The sequence below is a fragment of the Lipotes vexillifer genome, unplaced genomic scaffold (genome assembly GCF_000442215.2).
Source record: "Lipotes vexillifer unplaced genomic scaffold, Lipotes_vexillifer_v1.1 scaffold534, whole genome shotgun sequence".
Taxonomy (NCBI): Eukaryota; Metazoa; Chordata; class Mammalia; order Artiodactyla; family Lipotidae; genus Lipotes; species Lipotes vexillifer.
In genome coordinates, this window is record NW_006787833.1 from 1,826,151 (window position 1) to 1,843,103 (window position 16,953).

At 38.0% G+C, this 16,953-nt stretch overlaps 1 protein-coding gene across 1 annotated transcript in view; it reads left to right on the top strand.

Annotated features, from left to right (window-relative positions):
- Window positions 1–16,953, top strand: part of MINDY3 (MINDY lysine 48 deubiquitinase 3) — a 95,127-nt gene that overhangs the window by 73,563 nt on the left and 4,611 nt on the right. Inside the window, exons 12-14 of the mRNA XM_007460879.1 lie at window positions 12,067–12,139; window positions 14,749–14,836; window positions 16,766–16,837. Coding sequence (XP_007460941.1) covers window positions 12,067–12,139; window positions 14,749–14,836; window positions 16,766–16,837 — 233 coding nt within the window. The remainder of the gene's footprint in view (window positions 1–12,066; window positions 12,140–14,748; window positions 14,837–16,765; window positions 16,838–16,953) is intronic.

Here is a 16,953-nt window from a genome sequence, read left to right on the forward strand (position 1 = left end):
CTGCTGTTGAATTCAGTTTGCTAATATTTTGTATCTGTATTCGTCAGGGATTATGATCTGTTTTCTTTTCTTGTAGTGTCCGTATTTGGCTTTGGTATCAGAGTAATGCTGGTCTCAAAGTGAATTTGGAAGTATTCCCTCATCTTTAATTTTTTGGATGATTTGTAGGATTGGCATTAATTCCTCTTTAGTTGTTTCATAGATTCACCAGTGAAACCATCTGTTCCTGGACTTTTCTTTGTTGGAAGGTTTTGGATTACATTGTCAGTCTCCTTTTTGTTACTGCTCTATTAAAATAGATTTTCTTTGTCCTCATGAGTCAGTTTTAGTAGGTTTTATGTTTCTAGGAATTAATCAGTTTCTTCTCATTTGTCCAATTTGTTGGTGTGTTATTGTTCATTAGCAGTCTCTTCTGACTCTTTGTGTTTCTGTGGTAACAGTTACAGTGTGTCCTCTTTAATTCTGTTTTATCTTGTCAGAAAATCAGCTGTTAGTTTTATTGCTTTTTTCTATATTTCTGTCCTCTGTTTCATATATCTCTGTTGTAGTTTTTCTTCTTTTTTTAGTTCCTTAAGGTGTAACGTGAGGTTGTTTATTTGAGGTCTTTTTTGTTTCTTAATGTAGGCATTTATCAGTATAAACTTCCTTCTTAAAACTGCTTTTGCAGCATCCCTGAGTTTTGATACATTGTGCTTCCGTTTTCATTTGTTTCAAGATATTTCTTGATTTCCCTTTTGATTTCTTCTTTGACCCATTGGTTGTTCAGGAGCATGTTGTTTAATCTGCATATATTTTGCATTTTCTTCCTGTGCTTTTTTTTCTAGTTTCCTGTCATTGTGGTAGGAAAAAATACTTGGTGTGATTTCAGTCCTTTTAAATTTGCTAAGACATGTTTTATGCCCTATCATGTGATCTATCCTGGAGAATCTTTTATGTACACTTGAGAAGAAATGCGTATTCTGCTGCTGGTATATGGAGTGTTCTGTATATGTCTGTTAGGTACATGCTGTCTAAAGTGTAATTCACATCCATTATTTCCTTACTGATTTTCTGTCTGAATGATCAAACTGTTGTTGAAAGTGGGGTATTGAAGTCCCCTACTTTATTTCATTGCTCTCTGTTCTCCCTTCAGATTTGTTAATAATCATTTAGTACATTTAGGAGCTACAATATATGGTACATATATGTTTATAGTTGTTATATCCTCCTGATATATTCATCCCTTTATCATTACATAATGACCTTCTTTGTCTCTTGTTACAGTTTTTGATTAGAAGGTATTTCGTCTGACATAAGGATAGCTACCCCGGTTCTCTTTTGTTTTCCGTTTGTATGCAATATCTTTTTCATCTCATCACTTTCAGCCTGTCCATGTCCTTGAAGCTTAAGTGAGTCTTTATAGACTCACATAGAGTTGGGTTTTGTTCTTTTATCCATTCAGCCACTCTATGTCTTTTGACTGGAGAAATAAAACCATTTACATTTAGAGTAAATGTTGATAGGTAAGGGCTTACTATTGCCACTTTGTTAATTAATTAATTAATTGTTTTGTAGTTCTGTAGTTTCTTTCTTCTTCTGTTGGTTTCTTTGTGACTTGATTTTTTTTACAGTAGTATGCTTTGATTCTCTTCTCTTTATGGTTTGTCTGTCTATTATAGGTTTTTGCTCTTTGGTTATCATGAGGCTTTTGTAACACATCTTAGTCTTATAACTATTTTAAGCTAAGAACAACTTAACTTCAATTACATAAGAAAGTTCAATGCATTTACATGACCTCAATAATTTATTTTGATGTCCCAGTATGCATCTCTTTATATTGTGTATCCATTAACATAATATTGTAGATGTAGTTATTTTTAACCCTTGTCTCTTATCCTGTATGGTAGAGTTCAAAGTGATTTACACACCACCACCATAGGACTTTTATTTTTTTAAGTGGTAAGTGATGTTTAATATTATATTACTTTCATGTGCACAACATAATGATTTTATATTTTTATGTATTGCAAAATGATCACCTCAGTAGGCCTATTAACATTGATCACCATACATAATTACAAATTTTTTATGTGTGTGATGAGAACTTTTAAGATTTGTTCTCTTGGAGACTTTCAAATAAGCAGTACAGTATTATAAACTATAGTCACCATGCTGTACCTTACATCCCCATGACTCACTTATTTTATAACTGAAAGCTTGTACCTCTAAAACCTTTCACTCATTTCACCTACTCCCCCACTTTTGGTGTTAAATCCAAAAACTCATTGCCGAGAGTGGTGTCATGGAGCTTACCACCTATGTTTGCTACATAATAAGAATTTTAATGTTTCTGGTCTTACATTCAAGTCTTAACTCAAAATAGATCAAATTTTGTGTGTGGTGTAAGATAGTGGTCCAGTTTGCCCAGTACCACTTATTGAAGAGACTGGCCTTTCTCCATTGTATATCACGGCTCCTGTGTTGTAAATTAATTGACCATTTAAGTGTACGTTTACCTCTGGGCTCTCTGTTTTGTTCCTTTGATCTGTGTGACTGTTCTTAGGTCAATACCATACTGTTTGTTTTGATTACTATAGTTTGGTAATATAGTTTGAAATCGGGAGGTGTGCTACCTCCAGCTTTGTTCTTTTTTTCTCAAGATCGTTTTGGCTATTCATTCGGGGTATCAGCGCCAGGGTCCTAGGATCCGGTGCGTACAGAACTACCACAGTAGTCCTGAGGTACAGGTGCACTTGCTGCAGGTATGGCACTGATGTCTGCGGTATACATACGTACAGCTCTTCCGTGGACCTGGGACCTGAGTTTCAGGGGCTCCCCATAGTAGCTCATGGGTGTGGGGGTGTGTGACAGTGGTACAGGCCCTGGGATGACAAGCTGTGGTGGTGGCTTGGGCCCAGGCTGCAGTAGCAGCATAGACTGGGGGTGGTGGGTCGGAGTCTCACTTTTGGCCCCATGCGGCAGTCACAAGGCAGTAGCAGCAGCACAACTGCAATGCTGATCTGTTAAAGCTGAGCATCAGCAGCAGGGCTCAGGGCAGTGCCGCCCAGTCTTAGCACTGATGTGTCAGAGCCTCAACCTGCGGGGGCGGGCAGGGCTCAGTGATGGTAGCATCCTTGAGGATGATGGGTCAGAGCTATAACCTGGTATCCAGTAGGCGGGGCCCAGGGCAGCAGACACTGTGCTGGTAATGGTGGGACAAAGCCACTACCCTGAAACCAAGGATGAGGCCCAGAGCTCCAGTCCCTGTATATGGTGAGGTGCTGAGGCGCACCTCATTCCAGAGAGCGGGGTACAGCAGAAACTGGGGTCCCTGAGGGCAGGTCTCCTGAGCGACAGCTCTAGCCTCTGGGAGTAGATGCAGGGGCTGGGGAGCACTGTGGTCAGCTCCGTCAGCTGGGAGCAATGTTGGTAGGAGACGATTGCAGCAAAGGCTGCACGTGTCCCCAGCGGAGAGGCCTGCAGGGGTTCTCCTTTTCCCCGTGTGGTGAACTTCCTCTGAGGCCGTCCCTCCTGGTGCCAGGCTGCTCTTGACTGGGTAATGGCTTGACTCGGGTAGTACACTTCCTGTACTGTCCTGTGCAGCTATCCTTGATTTATTTTGGAGCTCCGCAGGGCTTTTTGCTGCTGCTTTGTAGCCCAGTACTTTCCCCGGGCTGTTTTCTTCAGTTTGTGCTGTTTATTGTTTTTGTTGGCTTCTTGTGTGGGAGGCATGAGTTGGGGTCTCCTAGCCCTCCATCTTGCTGACGTCACTCCCCAGAATATTTCTGTGTAATTGATTGTGCCAGAAGAAAATACGGAGGAAGGATAAGAAAAATCATCTTTCGGATTCTCTTTTGAGCCTGAGCTTAGCTCTTCTACCGCACTAACAAAGGTTGTCTTAAAAGTTCACATATATGTCACTGCAATGTCAACTCTGTCATTGTTAGCTAGGTTATTTTAATCAGCTTTGCATTTATGTACTTCGATAATGGTTATGACTAAAGTATGACAGCTAACTCACTGCCTTTTCTAGTATAACTTTAAAACCGAGCCATGCCTTGTGTTCCATTGTAAATTACCAGGAAGGAACCTACTGTTGTTGGGTTAATCCTTATCAACTCCTGAATGGACTCAGTTATCTTTATAAATACACTTTCTTCTGTCTTGAAATTTTTAACTCTTGTAGATCTACTCTTTCCGTCTCTGAAAATTTCAGTCATACAAATTCTAGGAATCTTAGTAACCATATAACTTTAGTTACTTTTTAGTCTATAAATCTGTTTTTCTTATATATCAGATGATAATAACCACCTGTTTCTTGAGGGTCCTTATGAAGATTAAATGAATAGCATTGTAGAAAGCACCTGCCCAGTCCTTAACACATAGTAGGTACTTTATAAATGTGAGTTCCTCTCTCTCTACACCTCAGGTTAATTGGTGCTGGTATTGGTGAGCTGACATTCAGTTAGCTTCTTCCACTATGGCTTTTCCCTATAACTTAAGAAAAATAAATGTTGCTTTCTTCTGGGAATTAATAATCTTTTAAACTTCCAGTAACATTTCATTCCAATAACATTTCATTCTAAGTCTTTAGAAGTAAAAGTAATTTACTTTATATTTTCCCAACACTGAATGAAATTCGTCTGATAGTAAGTTAACAACTTCAGCTGGAATCATTGGGATATGTAGCACATTGAACTATGTCATGGAGGGTGACAAATACAGTCATTCTCTTACCAATATGAATCCTCTGATGGAAAAGATAGGAAATAAATCATTTCTATTCCTAAATGCTTTTAATATATTTTGAGTTAGGATCAAACTTAATCAAGTACAGTTTTTGGAAACTGTAGCAAGTTAAAATGAAAATAAGATTGATATAAATAATATAAGATTAAAAGAAATGTGATCAGGGCTTCCCTGGTGGCGCAGTGGTTTAGAGTCCGCCTGCCGACGCAGGGGACGCGGGTTCGTGCCCCGGTCCGGGAAGATCCCACATGCCGCGGAGCGGCTAGGCCCGTGAGCCATGGCTGCTGAGCCTGTGCTCCGCAGCGGGAGAGGCCACAACGGTGAGAGGCCCGCGTACCACAAAAAAAAAAAAAAAAGAAAGAAAGAAATGTGATCAAAGTGAACTGAGATTAGCTAGAGAGCTATCATGAAGACCTGAGGAGGTACCATCACGTTGGCAAATGGAAGCACAAAGAAGAGAAAATGATACCTATGAACACAAGGTAGGAGATAGAAATTTATATACAAGGAATAGCCAGCAAAGTGTTTGACTTGAATGGAAAGACAGGACACAAGAAAAGTCATTATGTAGCATTTACTAAAGAGAAGTGATGCTTAGAGGCAACTGGTTATTGGAATAATCAAGGAAATTAACGGTCAAGGCTTGGATTTATATTTTAAAGAAATATATTTCAGAGAATGAGTCAAGCGATTTCCTGTGGCATACCCTCCTCTTAAGGATTTATTTAAAGTATTAGGTTTTTCTCCCCTGCCATCTCTCACCCCACATCTAGATGTTTGCCTTTTCTATACCTCATATCCCAGGGGAGAGTGGTCGTGAAATGGTATACACATACATATGTAAATGCCTGCTCTGTTTCAAGATACGTTAGGTGACATGTTTCTACCCATATTGATAGTAATTACTGTCTGAGAGGAGGATTCCTTCTAGAGTGGAATACATTATAGGATGAAGTATGTAAGATGGCATGGATAAACTGGGTATCTTTCCAGAGTTTCCAGTCAGGTCTTTATAGTGCTGCTTAATTTCGATTTGAAATGATTGTCCAAGATATCAAGCATACTCTTACCCCAGTGTAACCACTACAGACCATTCTCAAAGCAAACGTATGGCTTTTCTGTAATCTGCCTTTTTGGATCCCTCTGCATTCGTTTCTTTAGTGAGAATTTTAGAAGTGAAATTGAAATTGTAAGTGAATGAGTTTCTTGAGAAAGGAAATGTACAAGGAAAGTATCAGAATATTTTAGGAGATAATAACTGTGAAGGAACAAAGGCATAGAGAGGCATAGAGAAACGCCTTCAGAGCAAGGAGTGTTCACAGCCATAGGAGACGTGGACTTGAAGAGCCTGATGTTATCTAGAAGGCCAGTTTGAAACAAACTCCGTCAGGAATAAAGATACTAAAACTAAACTTTAGTATCTTATAGTCACAAGTAGTAGATTTGTTTGCTTTTTGCAATTTCAGTTTTTTAAAATCATTAATGAGGTAGCAGGCTCCATTTTGTCTACTAAATTACAAGGAAAATTAGACTATCTTATTGGCAATATTAAAACAATTTATGATCAGTGGCAATTTTTCAGAATTGAGTCCTGAGAAATATATATGAAAATAAATTTGCTGTGTTTTTACTAGGGAGAGAAAATTATTGATTAAATAAATTAGTTTTCATCTATATAGTTTTATGTGTGACAACTTAGCAGGACTATAATCTGAATTGTTAAGAAGCAAACAAAACTTGTTCGGTCATCTTAGAAAAGCTATCTCTTCCTGTCTATGACTTACAGAGAAAATAAACTCCACTTTCTCATTTGAATATCACTGTTTATGGTTTAGTTATAGACAGTCCACTCTAGGAAGCTGAAAGATTAAAAATAGAAAATTCTTCATTTTTAGTCACAAACTAATCAGCTAATTTACTGATTTGATCCCCCCTTCCCCCCAACATAGCACACTTTTATTTCAGGATCTGAACAGATCTGGCTTTCTCAGAACACTTACTATGTTAACAGTACTTACAAGTTTCTGGGTAGTTCCAGTTTCCGTTTAGCAGAGGCTGGTTTGGTGACAGTTGCCGTTTGTCACCCTCTTTAGAATATTTGTAGAAAAACTGACCTAGAGGAAAGCTAAAGAAAAGAGAATGCAAGTTCTGGTAGCCGTGAGTACTTTGGTGTCTGTCTCACCCTCCCCACCTCAGCCTCGCTCCCACCCCAGGTGTCTGCACGTGCCTGTCAGGTAGGTGGACCTGTAATCAGCACTGTTAGCGCCTGCTCTAGGCATCTTATGAATTAACTCAGTTGCAGGCTAATCACCGTTTACAGCATTGCCTCCGTGAGACTGTATTTTCAGTGTTCTAAACAGGTGACTTATAAATCAGGTTTAGGTTTCAAAAGACCATTAGTAACTGAGGACCTGTCTAAAAATAGTAATAATCATGATGGCTGGCCTTTGCACGAAACACCACAGTTTATAAAGGAGTTTACCTGCGTGGTCTCATTAAAACCTTACCATAAACCTAGGAGATAAGCAGGGATGACCAGCACCGTTTTGTTCTTAAGAAAAACCAACCTTGTGAGGGTTTAGGTCACTTCTTCAGAGCTGCATACCTAGTTGTGAGAACTGAGACCAGATTCGAGGTGTTCTTCCAGAAGGTCAAGCAACCTTTCCCCCTCACTCCACTCTACCAGTACCTTTTTAAAAGGCTGAGGTCATAAAGAGCTGTGTTTTAACGTCTTTGTCTACTTTTAACTATTTTTAATTTATTGGAATAAGGATATGATATTGACTGTCATTCCCACTGAGCAGTCTCTACTTCAGAGTCTTTAGGATCTAAGGAGCTCAATAATTATTTTGATGCCAAGCATACATACAAAATAAGTTCAGAAATACATTTTTAGCTGTTAGTTTCTCCTTTGTAATACTTCCAGAATTTTAATTTCAAGCAGGATGTTGACATACCATCTCTAATTACATGGTCCCTTTAATGAAGAATCCCAGATTCAGAAATGGAAATGAACACTAGTGTGTGTGCTCAGATCCTAAAGAGAATCAGGTACAGGTCCTGTATAAAGTGGTACATATGGGCTTTAGAGAAAGTCCATAGTTTTGTTTCCTGGGGATTTGGGTTGGGGGGTGGCGTTGTTTTTATGTTCTGTTTCATTTCATTTTGTTTTTACATCTCTTTTGTGGGGGAAAGTTTGGATCTTTGGTTTGTATTCAGATACATATTTTATAGTAATTTTTAAAAACAATAAAAGAGTAGGGACAGAGGTAAATTGGTCAACGTGATCAAAGATACTGGACAAGAGAGGAATTCTGGAATGCCTCCAGGTATCAGAAAATGGCTTTCTAAAATGCTAAAAGCATTCCAGTGGGTATCAGACAACCTGGATTTTAAATCCCACCTCTGTAAACTCAGCTGTGTGATGTTGGGCAAGTTCCTTAACCTCAGTTTCCTCAGCTGTAAGATGGCCTTTGTATCTACTTTACATCATTATTCAGGTACTCAATAAGTTGACCATACTGTTGTTTAAAAAAGAAAAAAATCCAAAACTGTGTAGCATAGAGCTTATTCAGTAATCTCCAAAGAACTTGGTATTTGAAATTTTTAGCATCACCCGTAATGGGGTTTGTTTTGTTTTCTTCTCTCTCTCTCTCTCTCTCCCTCTTACTCTTTCTTCACCCTGCCCCATTGTAGTCTTCATCAACCCTGTTTGGGCAAGGGATATATATTTTAATTTTAAAGAGCCCTTGTATTCTTTTTAGGTTGCTAAAATATATTGATAGCATCTTTTGTCTGAATGATTTCAGTGTGGTACATTTTTTTATCTGTAAGAATAATTTTACTTGTTGTAGATAGTTTAGTATACACCCATCCTTAGACATTATCTAGAAGTTGCCTTTGTTTAATTCTGTCTTTTCTCTTCCTCTTAAATCACGTTGTCTTCTCTCTACCTTTGCATCCCTTCCGTCACTTCCATTCACCTTGCTGTACCATTCTCATCACTGTTTCCTGCTGCCCCAGCCATAGTTTTTTCTGTATCCTGTGCACCATGTTTGGTTTGGTTTGCAACTTTCCCATCCCGTAACTGAAGTGGTTCTGCAGGACAGGCTGTAAAGCAGCTGCTCATTTCTTTGTAAACTTCCTAGGTACAATTCACAGAGCTGTTTTGGTTGAACCATGGTGCCTGAACAGAGAGCAGTTTGTTTAAATCTGAAGTTAGGACTAGCTTGAATAATTGAATGTAACAAATGTTATTGAGCAGCTACTTGTGTCAAGCACCGTGCTCGGCCCCCGGGTCATGACATCCCTGCTGTCCATGGCCTCTGTTTACGGGGCCAGAGGCGCGAAGCAGCAGGGAGACACAAGCCCGGAGACCAGGGCAAGCGCGACTACGAAAATGCCCTAACCTTGCCTCCGGGCAAAAGCCACATACTTTTTTTCACTAAGAGTTCTATTAAATTGTAGGGATATGTTATTAAAGCATCAATAATAATAGCTAGGTAAAGTATGATACAACACAACACTGAGTAAAAATAAAATAATTTGTTAATTTTTTACTAAAACCAACAGCACTTAAATTCTCCTCAACTTGATCTTGATTGTCTCCTCTGTTCCTAAGAAACTGTACTCTTTCACCTACAGGGGTTTGAAAACGTTAACGGTCCCCAGTGCTGGGTCCCCATCTCCTCTCACGCTGTTTCTTGTCCCACTGTGAACTCCTGACACCTGCTCTCTCCTGCAGCTCTCCCTTCAGCTGGTGCCTCTGCTAGGAGGCCTGCCAAGCTCCCCTCTGCCCCCACCCCGTCTTTCCGAATGGGAATCATGATGGGTCCTTCCTTCTCCTTCGAGGCCAGCTCGACTTCTTCACCATTCTAAACTGGTCCCCCTACCCAGCAAATTGCTAACTCACTTCATCGTTGTGCCCTTACCCAGCGCTGATCTGCGCAGAGTTCCTCTTCCCGAGCTCTAGGAGCTGGGCACTTCTTGCCATCTGTTTACTGGGTTTTAAAGAAACAAAAAAAACTCTTTTTAAAATTTATAAACGAACAGCTTTTTTCCTCTTTTTCAAATGTCTTAAACACAATTTAACTGTATGTGAATGTTGGCACCGTAGCTGCGTACCGTCACAACTGCGGGCACTGCCCCCTTGCCCTCCCCGCCCATCCTCCCCATCCTTCTGAGCTTGAAAGCCTGTACAAGTCCATTTTATATTCATGTGGTTAAATTACCGATGCATTCAAGTTCTGCTTTTTCCTTTGGTGCTTCTTAGGTCGGCTTGAGCAACCAACAAATTGTACGCTCAGATTTCCTCTGCTGTTGGTATTGAGGTCTTCTTATCATTGTGTCTCTGTTTCCATATTCTCTGAGGAACCAGCTGACTAAATACTAGATGGCGTGGGTTTCGATCTGCTTAGACTTAAGGCTGCTTTTTCTAAAGAATTTGTCTTGACAGGAATGATTATTAAAGAATAAAGTAATTTCAAAATCAGTGTTTTAAAAAGTAATTCCAAATCTCCTCTTCTAATCTTGGGTGTATTAAAAGTCTTTGAGGTATTGAAAAAAATGATTCTGCAGTCTCCAGTTATAAAATACTGTATGTACAAAAACTAGAGTCACTGGCTTGGTGTAGTCATTGCTGTACTCCAGAATGTCCGTGTTTACAAGTTGTAAATCTGTTAGGCCCCTTAAAAATGTGTTGGAATGTTTAAGCTTGAGGTTAATCACGTTTGAGTTAAGGAGGTCATTGTGTTGTTTTCCTAGTTGTTGTTTGTGTCCGTATACAGCCCATTAGCCCTTTCTGGGGATGGGAGCCGAGTCTCAGGTTACAGTAAGAAGAGATAAGGCTGCCTGCCATTCAGTGCTTCAGAAGAATATTGTAATACACACTGCTTCTGTCAAGTGGATATACATGATAGCCCATAAACATAGAACCCTATCCAGATAACTGTTCCTGGCTGCCAGTAGCCAGATAAAGCCTGTTTTACATTTGGAAATGCTAAGCTTTTAGTTGTGACCTAACTAAGCAAAGTGAGTAATTTCCTACCTTTCAAACTCATCAAACTTAGGCTTACAAAGCTTGAATGTTTTTCACAGGTGCCTTCAAACAAGTTTTTTTATTCTCTATACCTTCAATTATTGGTAACTTGACAAACTGGAATTATTCTAAATGTTTACTTTCTAAAATTATATCTAGGATAATTTTTAATTATCCTAAATGATTCTTAGCCTTTTAGTCAAAGCCAGTCTGTCTTCACATGGGTAAGCATGTGCTTATGAGGTTACAGAAAAGACTTAAAAAAATCTTCACTTCTTTATTTCCTTGCTGATAGAGTACACACTACGTGCAGAAAGAGCAGCCCCACTTTATTCTATAGTTTGATTACAGAAGCAGGGCTTTTGGGCATCTTGTCCTCCAGGACAAGGTTTGTTTGTTTTTTTCCCTTAATTATCCTAATCCCTGAAAAGGTTATTGTGTTGGAAGTTGATTTAAAGCTGAGACAGTCTTCAGGAAAGAATAAATGGGTAGAGGAAGTCAGGCATTGTACATTTAAGGGAATCAAGTTGCTTGTTTATAAGTACTGTGATTTCAAACTGCCCTACAAGCTTTTTGTGTGTATCACGTCCTGTTGCATCATCTGAGTTTGGGCCATTTACCAATGCTATTTCCTCATCGAGCCCAAGAAAAGGAACATTTTCCATAAACTACTCTGCATCAACATTTGATTCTACTCTGCGTTCCAACTTTGAATTTTTTTCGCTATTAAATCTATGGCTTTTATTTAACTCAGGTCTGTTGATTTAAGTCAAGAGATATCTTTTCTTGATTGTATAGTGTCAGAGATCTAAATAACAGTGGTTCACGAACATTCTTGCAAGAAGCTAAAATAACATTGCGACAGAAAGAATTTACTGGTGAAGGTTTATTTTAATTGGATAACTGTTAAAAACTTAAGTAGGAAAAAACTTGTATCATTTAAATTTGTAAGCCTGTTTGAGAAGTAATGTTTCCTTGGAGTTCTCAGGGAGAAGTCATGTGGTTCATTTTTGTATTAGAAAACTAACCTTGTACCGAAAAAAAAAAAAAAAAAAAAAAAAAAAAAAAACCTTAAAAAAAAAAAAAAGAAAACTAACCTTGAAAATAAATCTTTACCTATGTGCCCAAGAAAACTAAGAGAGTACCTAATAATAATATTGTGCCCAAAAGAAACTTAACATGCTGTTTCTTAATTCTTTGTATCCCTCTTATGTGATTCTTCGCTGGAGTCTGGCTGAGCAGCAATAATAGCATTTCTTGAAGTAAACTTAATCCAAATTGCTTCTGTAATTCTTTTCCAGATAATGGGTTCATACCTGATTCACTCCTAGAAGATGTGATGAAAGCACTGGACCTTGTTTCAGATCCTGAGTAGTAAGCTACATACGAAGTATTATTTAACCAACTCTGATTCTGTTAAATGTAAAACGTTATACACACATTATCTCTTTTTTGAAAATCTAAGCGTTTATGCATATATGAAGCATAGCACTTGATATTAAGCAACAATTTAGGAAGCAGTCAGACCAATCAGTATTATAGCAGAGACTTGACTTACTTAAAATGAGCTTCCTTTTCCATTCTGCACTTATGGTCTAGTTTTTTAAAAAGGGTCCTAAAAATGTAAATGCCTTTTTCCATATTTTTCTCACTGTGAAACTTCTTCCATATTTTGAAATTTTGTGCATGTCTTTAGCACCTTCAGCGAAAGTAGTGACAGTTATGGAGAATGTCTGTATTGCTAGTCGTCCCGCTTAAATAACCAGCAGGCCTCTGACATTCAGTCTTAAAGACCTTGAACATTCTAAATGATCTGAAACCTTTGCAAGTGGCCCCAAGTGGTATGTTACAGAATATAATTTTCAGTATTGCCTAACAGTAATATCAGTCGTTGTCTTCGTTAATAATGTACACATTACTACATCTGTAACTTCTACCATAAATTTGGGATCTTTATTATCCATGGGAAAATATCTCTCTGGTTAAGTGGATAGATCTTTTGATCAAATATGGTAATCAAATATATAATATTTTGATCAAATATAGGTGATTTAAAAATCACATTTGATCTACACTAAGTTTTCCTTTTTCTGCACAGTTGTCTTGTTTTGTTTTATCCCCCTTCTGAAAATGTATCTGACAATGAACAAACTTTAGCTTACAAACAAACATTTAAGGAAAGGATTCAGCAAAAGCAGCATAAAACATATTGGTACACAGTATTTAGAACTTGATCCTGTTCTGTTTTTAAATAGGGTGTATTTTCTTCGAAAGTATGAAATACATATAAACATTTGCAAACTAATCACATCTGAATTAATATGTCTCAGTGTCAGTACCTAGCACTCTGATGTTACCCTTACTTAGTAGACATAATTGTTGATTCCAACTTAAAGAGGAGAAATTCAGAGACAGTTGAACTAGTCCAATAAATGAGATAATAGTAACTACCATATTTCTTAACTGATTTCCAAGTGGAGACCTTGTTTACATTGCTCTAATATGCAAAAGGGAATTGAACTGAGGTGATTTTGGTTACTTAAGACGGGAAGGAGGAAAAAGGCAAAGTTGGTTTTTTGTTTCAGATCCTTACGTAGATGCCTATACATCATCTACTTAATTTTCCTTGTTTCATCAGAATACATAACATACCCTGAATTTTAAAGTTAGCACAGTAGAGTCAAATTGTTTTTCTAGAAGTAGCTGAAAGATTGCACTGAGTTATTTACTCGGTCCTTTGGTCTAGTCACATTTATAATATGTGATGGCCCATAAACTAACAGGGCCTTATTATCAAGGACTAGTGAATTGTATTAAATACAATATGACCTTGCCTTTCTCTGCTTCATGTCATAACCTCCTGGCATTACTCAGACCCATTAAAGTGTCATATCCTGTGCATGTTGCACAGTTGACCCTTGAACAACACAGGGGTTAGGGGCACTGACCCCCGCAAAGATGAAAATCCGTGTGTAACTTTTGACTCCCCCAAAACTTAACTACTAATAGCCTACTGTTAACTGGAAACCTTACCAGTAACATAAACAGTCTATTAACATATATTTTGTATGTTATATATATTACTGTATTCTTAAAGTAAGCTAAAGAAAAGAAAATGTTATTAGGAAAATCATAAGGAAGAGATTTATTTATGGTACATGTATGTATTTATTGGGAAAAAAATCCACATATACGTGGACCTGTGCAGTTCAAACCCATGTTATTCAGGGGTCAACTGTATAATAAGTTGTATTTAACCTGACATTTATAGTTTGAAAGATAACATGGAGAATGAAAATTTTCTGAAAAGACCATTTTCATTTTTAAAACTCTCTTCAAACTGCAGTCCACTTTTCTCCGCCTTCTTTCTGGTCGCACATAATACCTTTCAGCAGCCTCGGCTACACCTGATCCTTACACCTACACTTCAGCTCTTTGAGAATTATCTTACCATTTTTAACCTTCAGTTTACACTGTAAGAATTTTAAGCCTCCACCTCATTTGGTTCTTGAAAGTAAGCTTTTTCTGAGATGTTTTTGTTTATGGGATGTACCACTGCTTTTGATGCTGTTTCTTTTTCTCTTTGGGCTTTAAAAAAAAAAAAAGTTTAAGTTAAATGCCTCTTTTGATAGTCAAATTCAGGCATAGCTATGAAGCAAAGAGAATGTGCCTTTGGGAGGTTAAAAGCCTGTTTTTACAAGCCTGGGTTTTTAAGTTACTTTACCTAATAAGGAACAGTATTCCAAAGTCATCATCATAATTTAAATTCTAAATAGTAGCAGATTACTCTGGTTTAAAAATAACCAAGTTTTGGCAAATTAGATGTCATCCTGTGTATTTGTCATTAAGGGTCTAAAAAGAACAGCTGTCAGGATTTTTGGCAGTCAAATGTATTACAGTACTAGTAACTGAATCATGAAAGAAGAAAAATAAGCTTTTTTTTCCACTGGTATCCACTGTTTTTCTTTTTTCTTTCCCCATAGTATAAATCTCATGAAGAATAAATTAGATCCAGAAGGATTAGGAATCATATTATTGGGTCCATTTCTTCAAGAATTTTTTCCTGATCAGGTAACATAGCTGAAGAAATATATTTATTGTTTTGTTCTGTTGGGAGGATCATATTATGATTGTTTCAGCATTTTTTTCTACTAGTTAAAAATGTTCTCACATGCAGATATTAGACTAATAAAACACTATTATCATGTAAATACTTTCCCAACAGAGGATAGAAGAGTTGTGTGTTCCAATACAGCAACACAAAGCTTTGACTGGGGGACAGGGGTGGTGGAAGAGAGTATATACACCAATATAGACACATTGATATTGTTTTTCTAAAGGAAGATTCAAATTCAGAAGTCTGTGGAGTAAAAAGAGAAAGATTCTCTTAAACCACTCCCACCCTGGTTTTCCTTCTCTCGGGTAACTGCTGTTAATTGATTGGTCTGTATCTTTTTAGAACTTTCTAAATACTAGCAAAGAAGGTAAAGGAGCCTGCATGTAGTGCGAACTGCTACCAGGGCTAAGTTCGAGGAGAATTTTAGTTGAGTAAAAGGAAAGCCTTTTACTGGAGTGGAGCTGTGCTGCTTCATGCCAGGACATGCCTTCCACTGGCTGTGACAGGAGCTGAGTTAAAAGGATCTATCTATACCCGTCTCAGTATATGCTCAAGTTAGGTCTGTGTCACTGGCTAATTCTACAGCCTACACCTGGCTTGTCTTCCTATCTGAGTGCAGGGTTTTACCACCCACCCAAAATTATTTAGCCAGGTGTATTGTGATCATTTCATCAGATACCAGCATGGTTTATGGTGAGACTATGGTGAGACTAGCAGGCACAGCTACCGTTTATTGAGCGTGTGCTATGCACCCAGGCACCCGTGTGCCCTACAAATTAGGTATTATTTTTCCCCCATTTTTGTCAATGAGGAAACAGAGGATTCGAGAACTTAAGAAAATGGTTTAACGTCATACTGCTAGCACGAGGCCAGTTCAGGATCCAGTGTAGGTTATCCAAGCAAAGAGACAAAGTACTTTAACCACTGTTTTACACTACTTTTCGTTGCTATTTATTTTATATCAGTTGTTAGTTACTAGAACTGGAGATATGTAAATTGTATTCAATTGTAGTAAAATATTTATTTTGTAGGTTAAAGTATATTAACTAACTCTGAAAATCAACCAACAGCCAAATTATCTATGTTTAGATATGCTGGCCCAACTTTTGTCACAATCAATCAGATATGACCAGGAAGATCCTTAAGGGGGATGGGCACGGGGACACTCAGCCGTAGGCACTAAAGGGAATCACACTGGGAGTCAGGCACCTGCAGAGGCCCGACCGTTAACGGCCTTCAAGGCTACGTTTAGGGAGGTGAACTTGAGCTTTAGCGAACTGAGAACCAAAGTTAGAACGGTGGGAATGACATGATTACTTTCTCTGGAAGTTAGTATAATGATTTATTCAGTTTCCTTTCTCTATTGAATGTTGTTTAAGTCTCTCAGCACTATGTTTCCTTTTCACAGTTAAGGTTCACAATATTCCGAAGATATTTGTGGGGATGGAAACCCCCAAGGTGATACTATGGACCGAATTGGAAGTATTGGTGCATATGTTTGTAATCTGAGTGAAAGTGGTATCACTGCTTTTCTGTATTTATTGAGAGGAACAAATTATTTATAAGCAGAAAAAAAGCAGAGATACATTTTAGAACTGTGTCCTTTTTAAAAAAATATTACAGTAATACATGCACTTATTTAAAAATATAAACTGTAGAAGAGCTTATAATAAAAATCAGCCCTCCCCCAACTTCCAGTCTCTTCCCCAGAAGCAAACTTCAGCTTTTAGGTTTTATGGTAGTTAACTGCATAAGTCAAAGTGTCTTGCTTTGTCAGATGATTCCGTAATCAAAGGATGTGGAATTAAACTTCCATTTTACTTTCAATTGCTAATTAGAAATTGCCTGATATTAAAGTTTTAATTGTTCTTTGTTTATAACAGGGTTCTAGTGGTCCAGAGTCTTTTACTGTCTACCACTACAATGGACTGAAGCAGTCAAATTACAATGAAAAGGTATGATAACTCAACGTTGTAATTTGTCTTCACCTGGCTTGATAAAATATAGGAGTATAGGGCTTCCCTGGTGGCGCAGTGCTTGAGAGTCCGCCTGCCGATGCAGGAGACGCGGG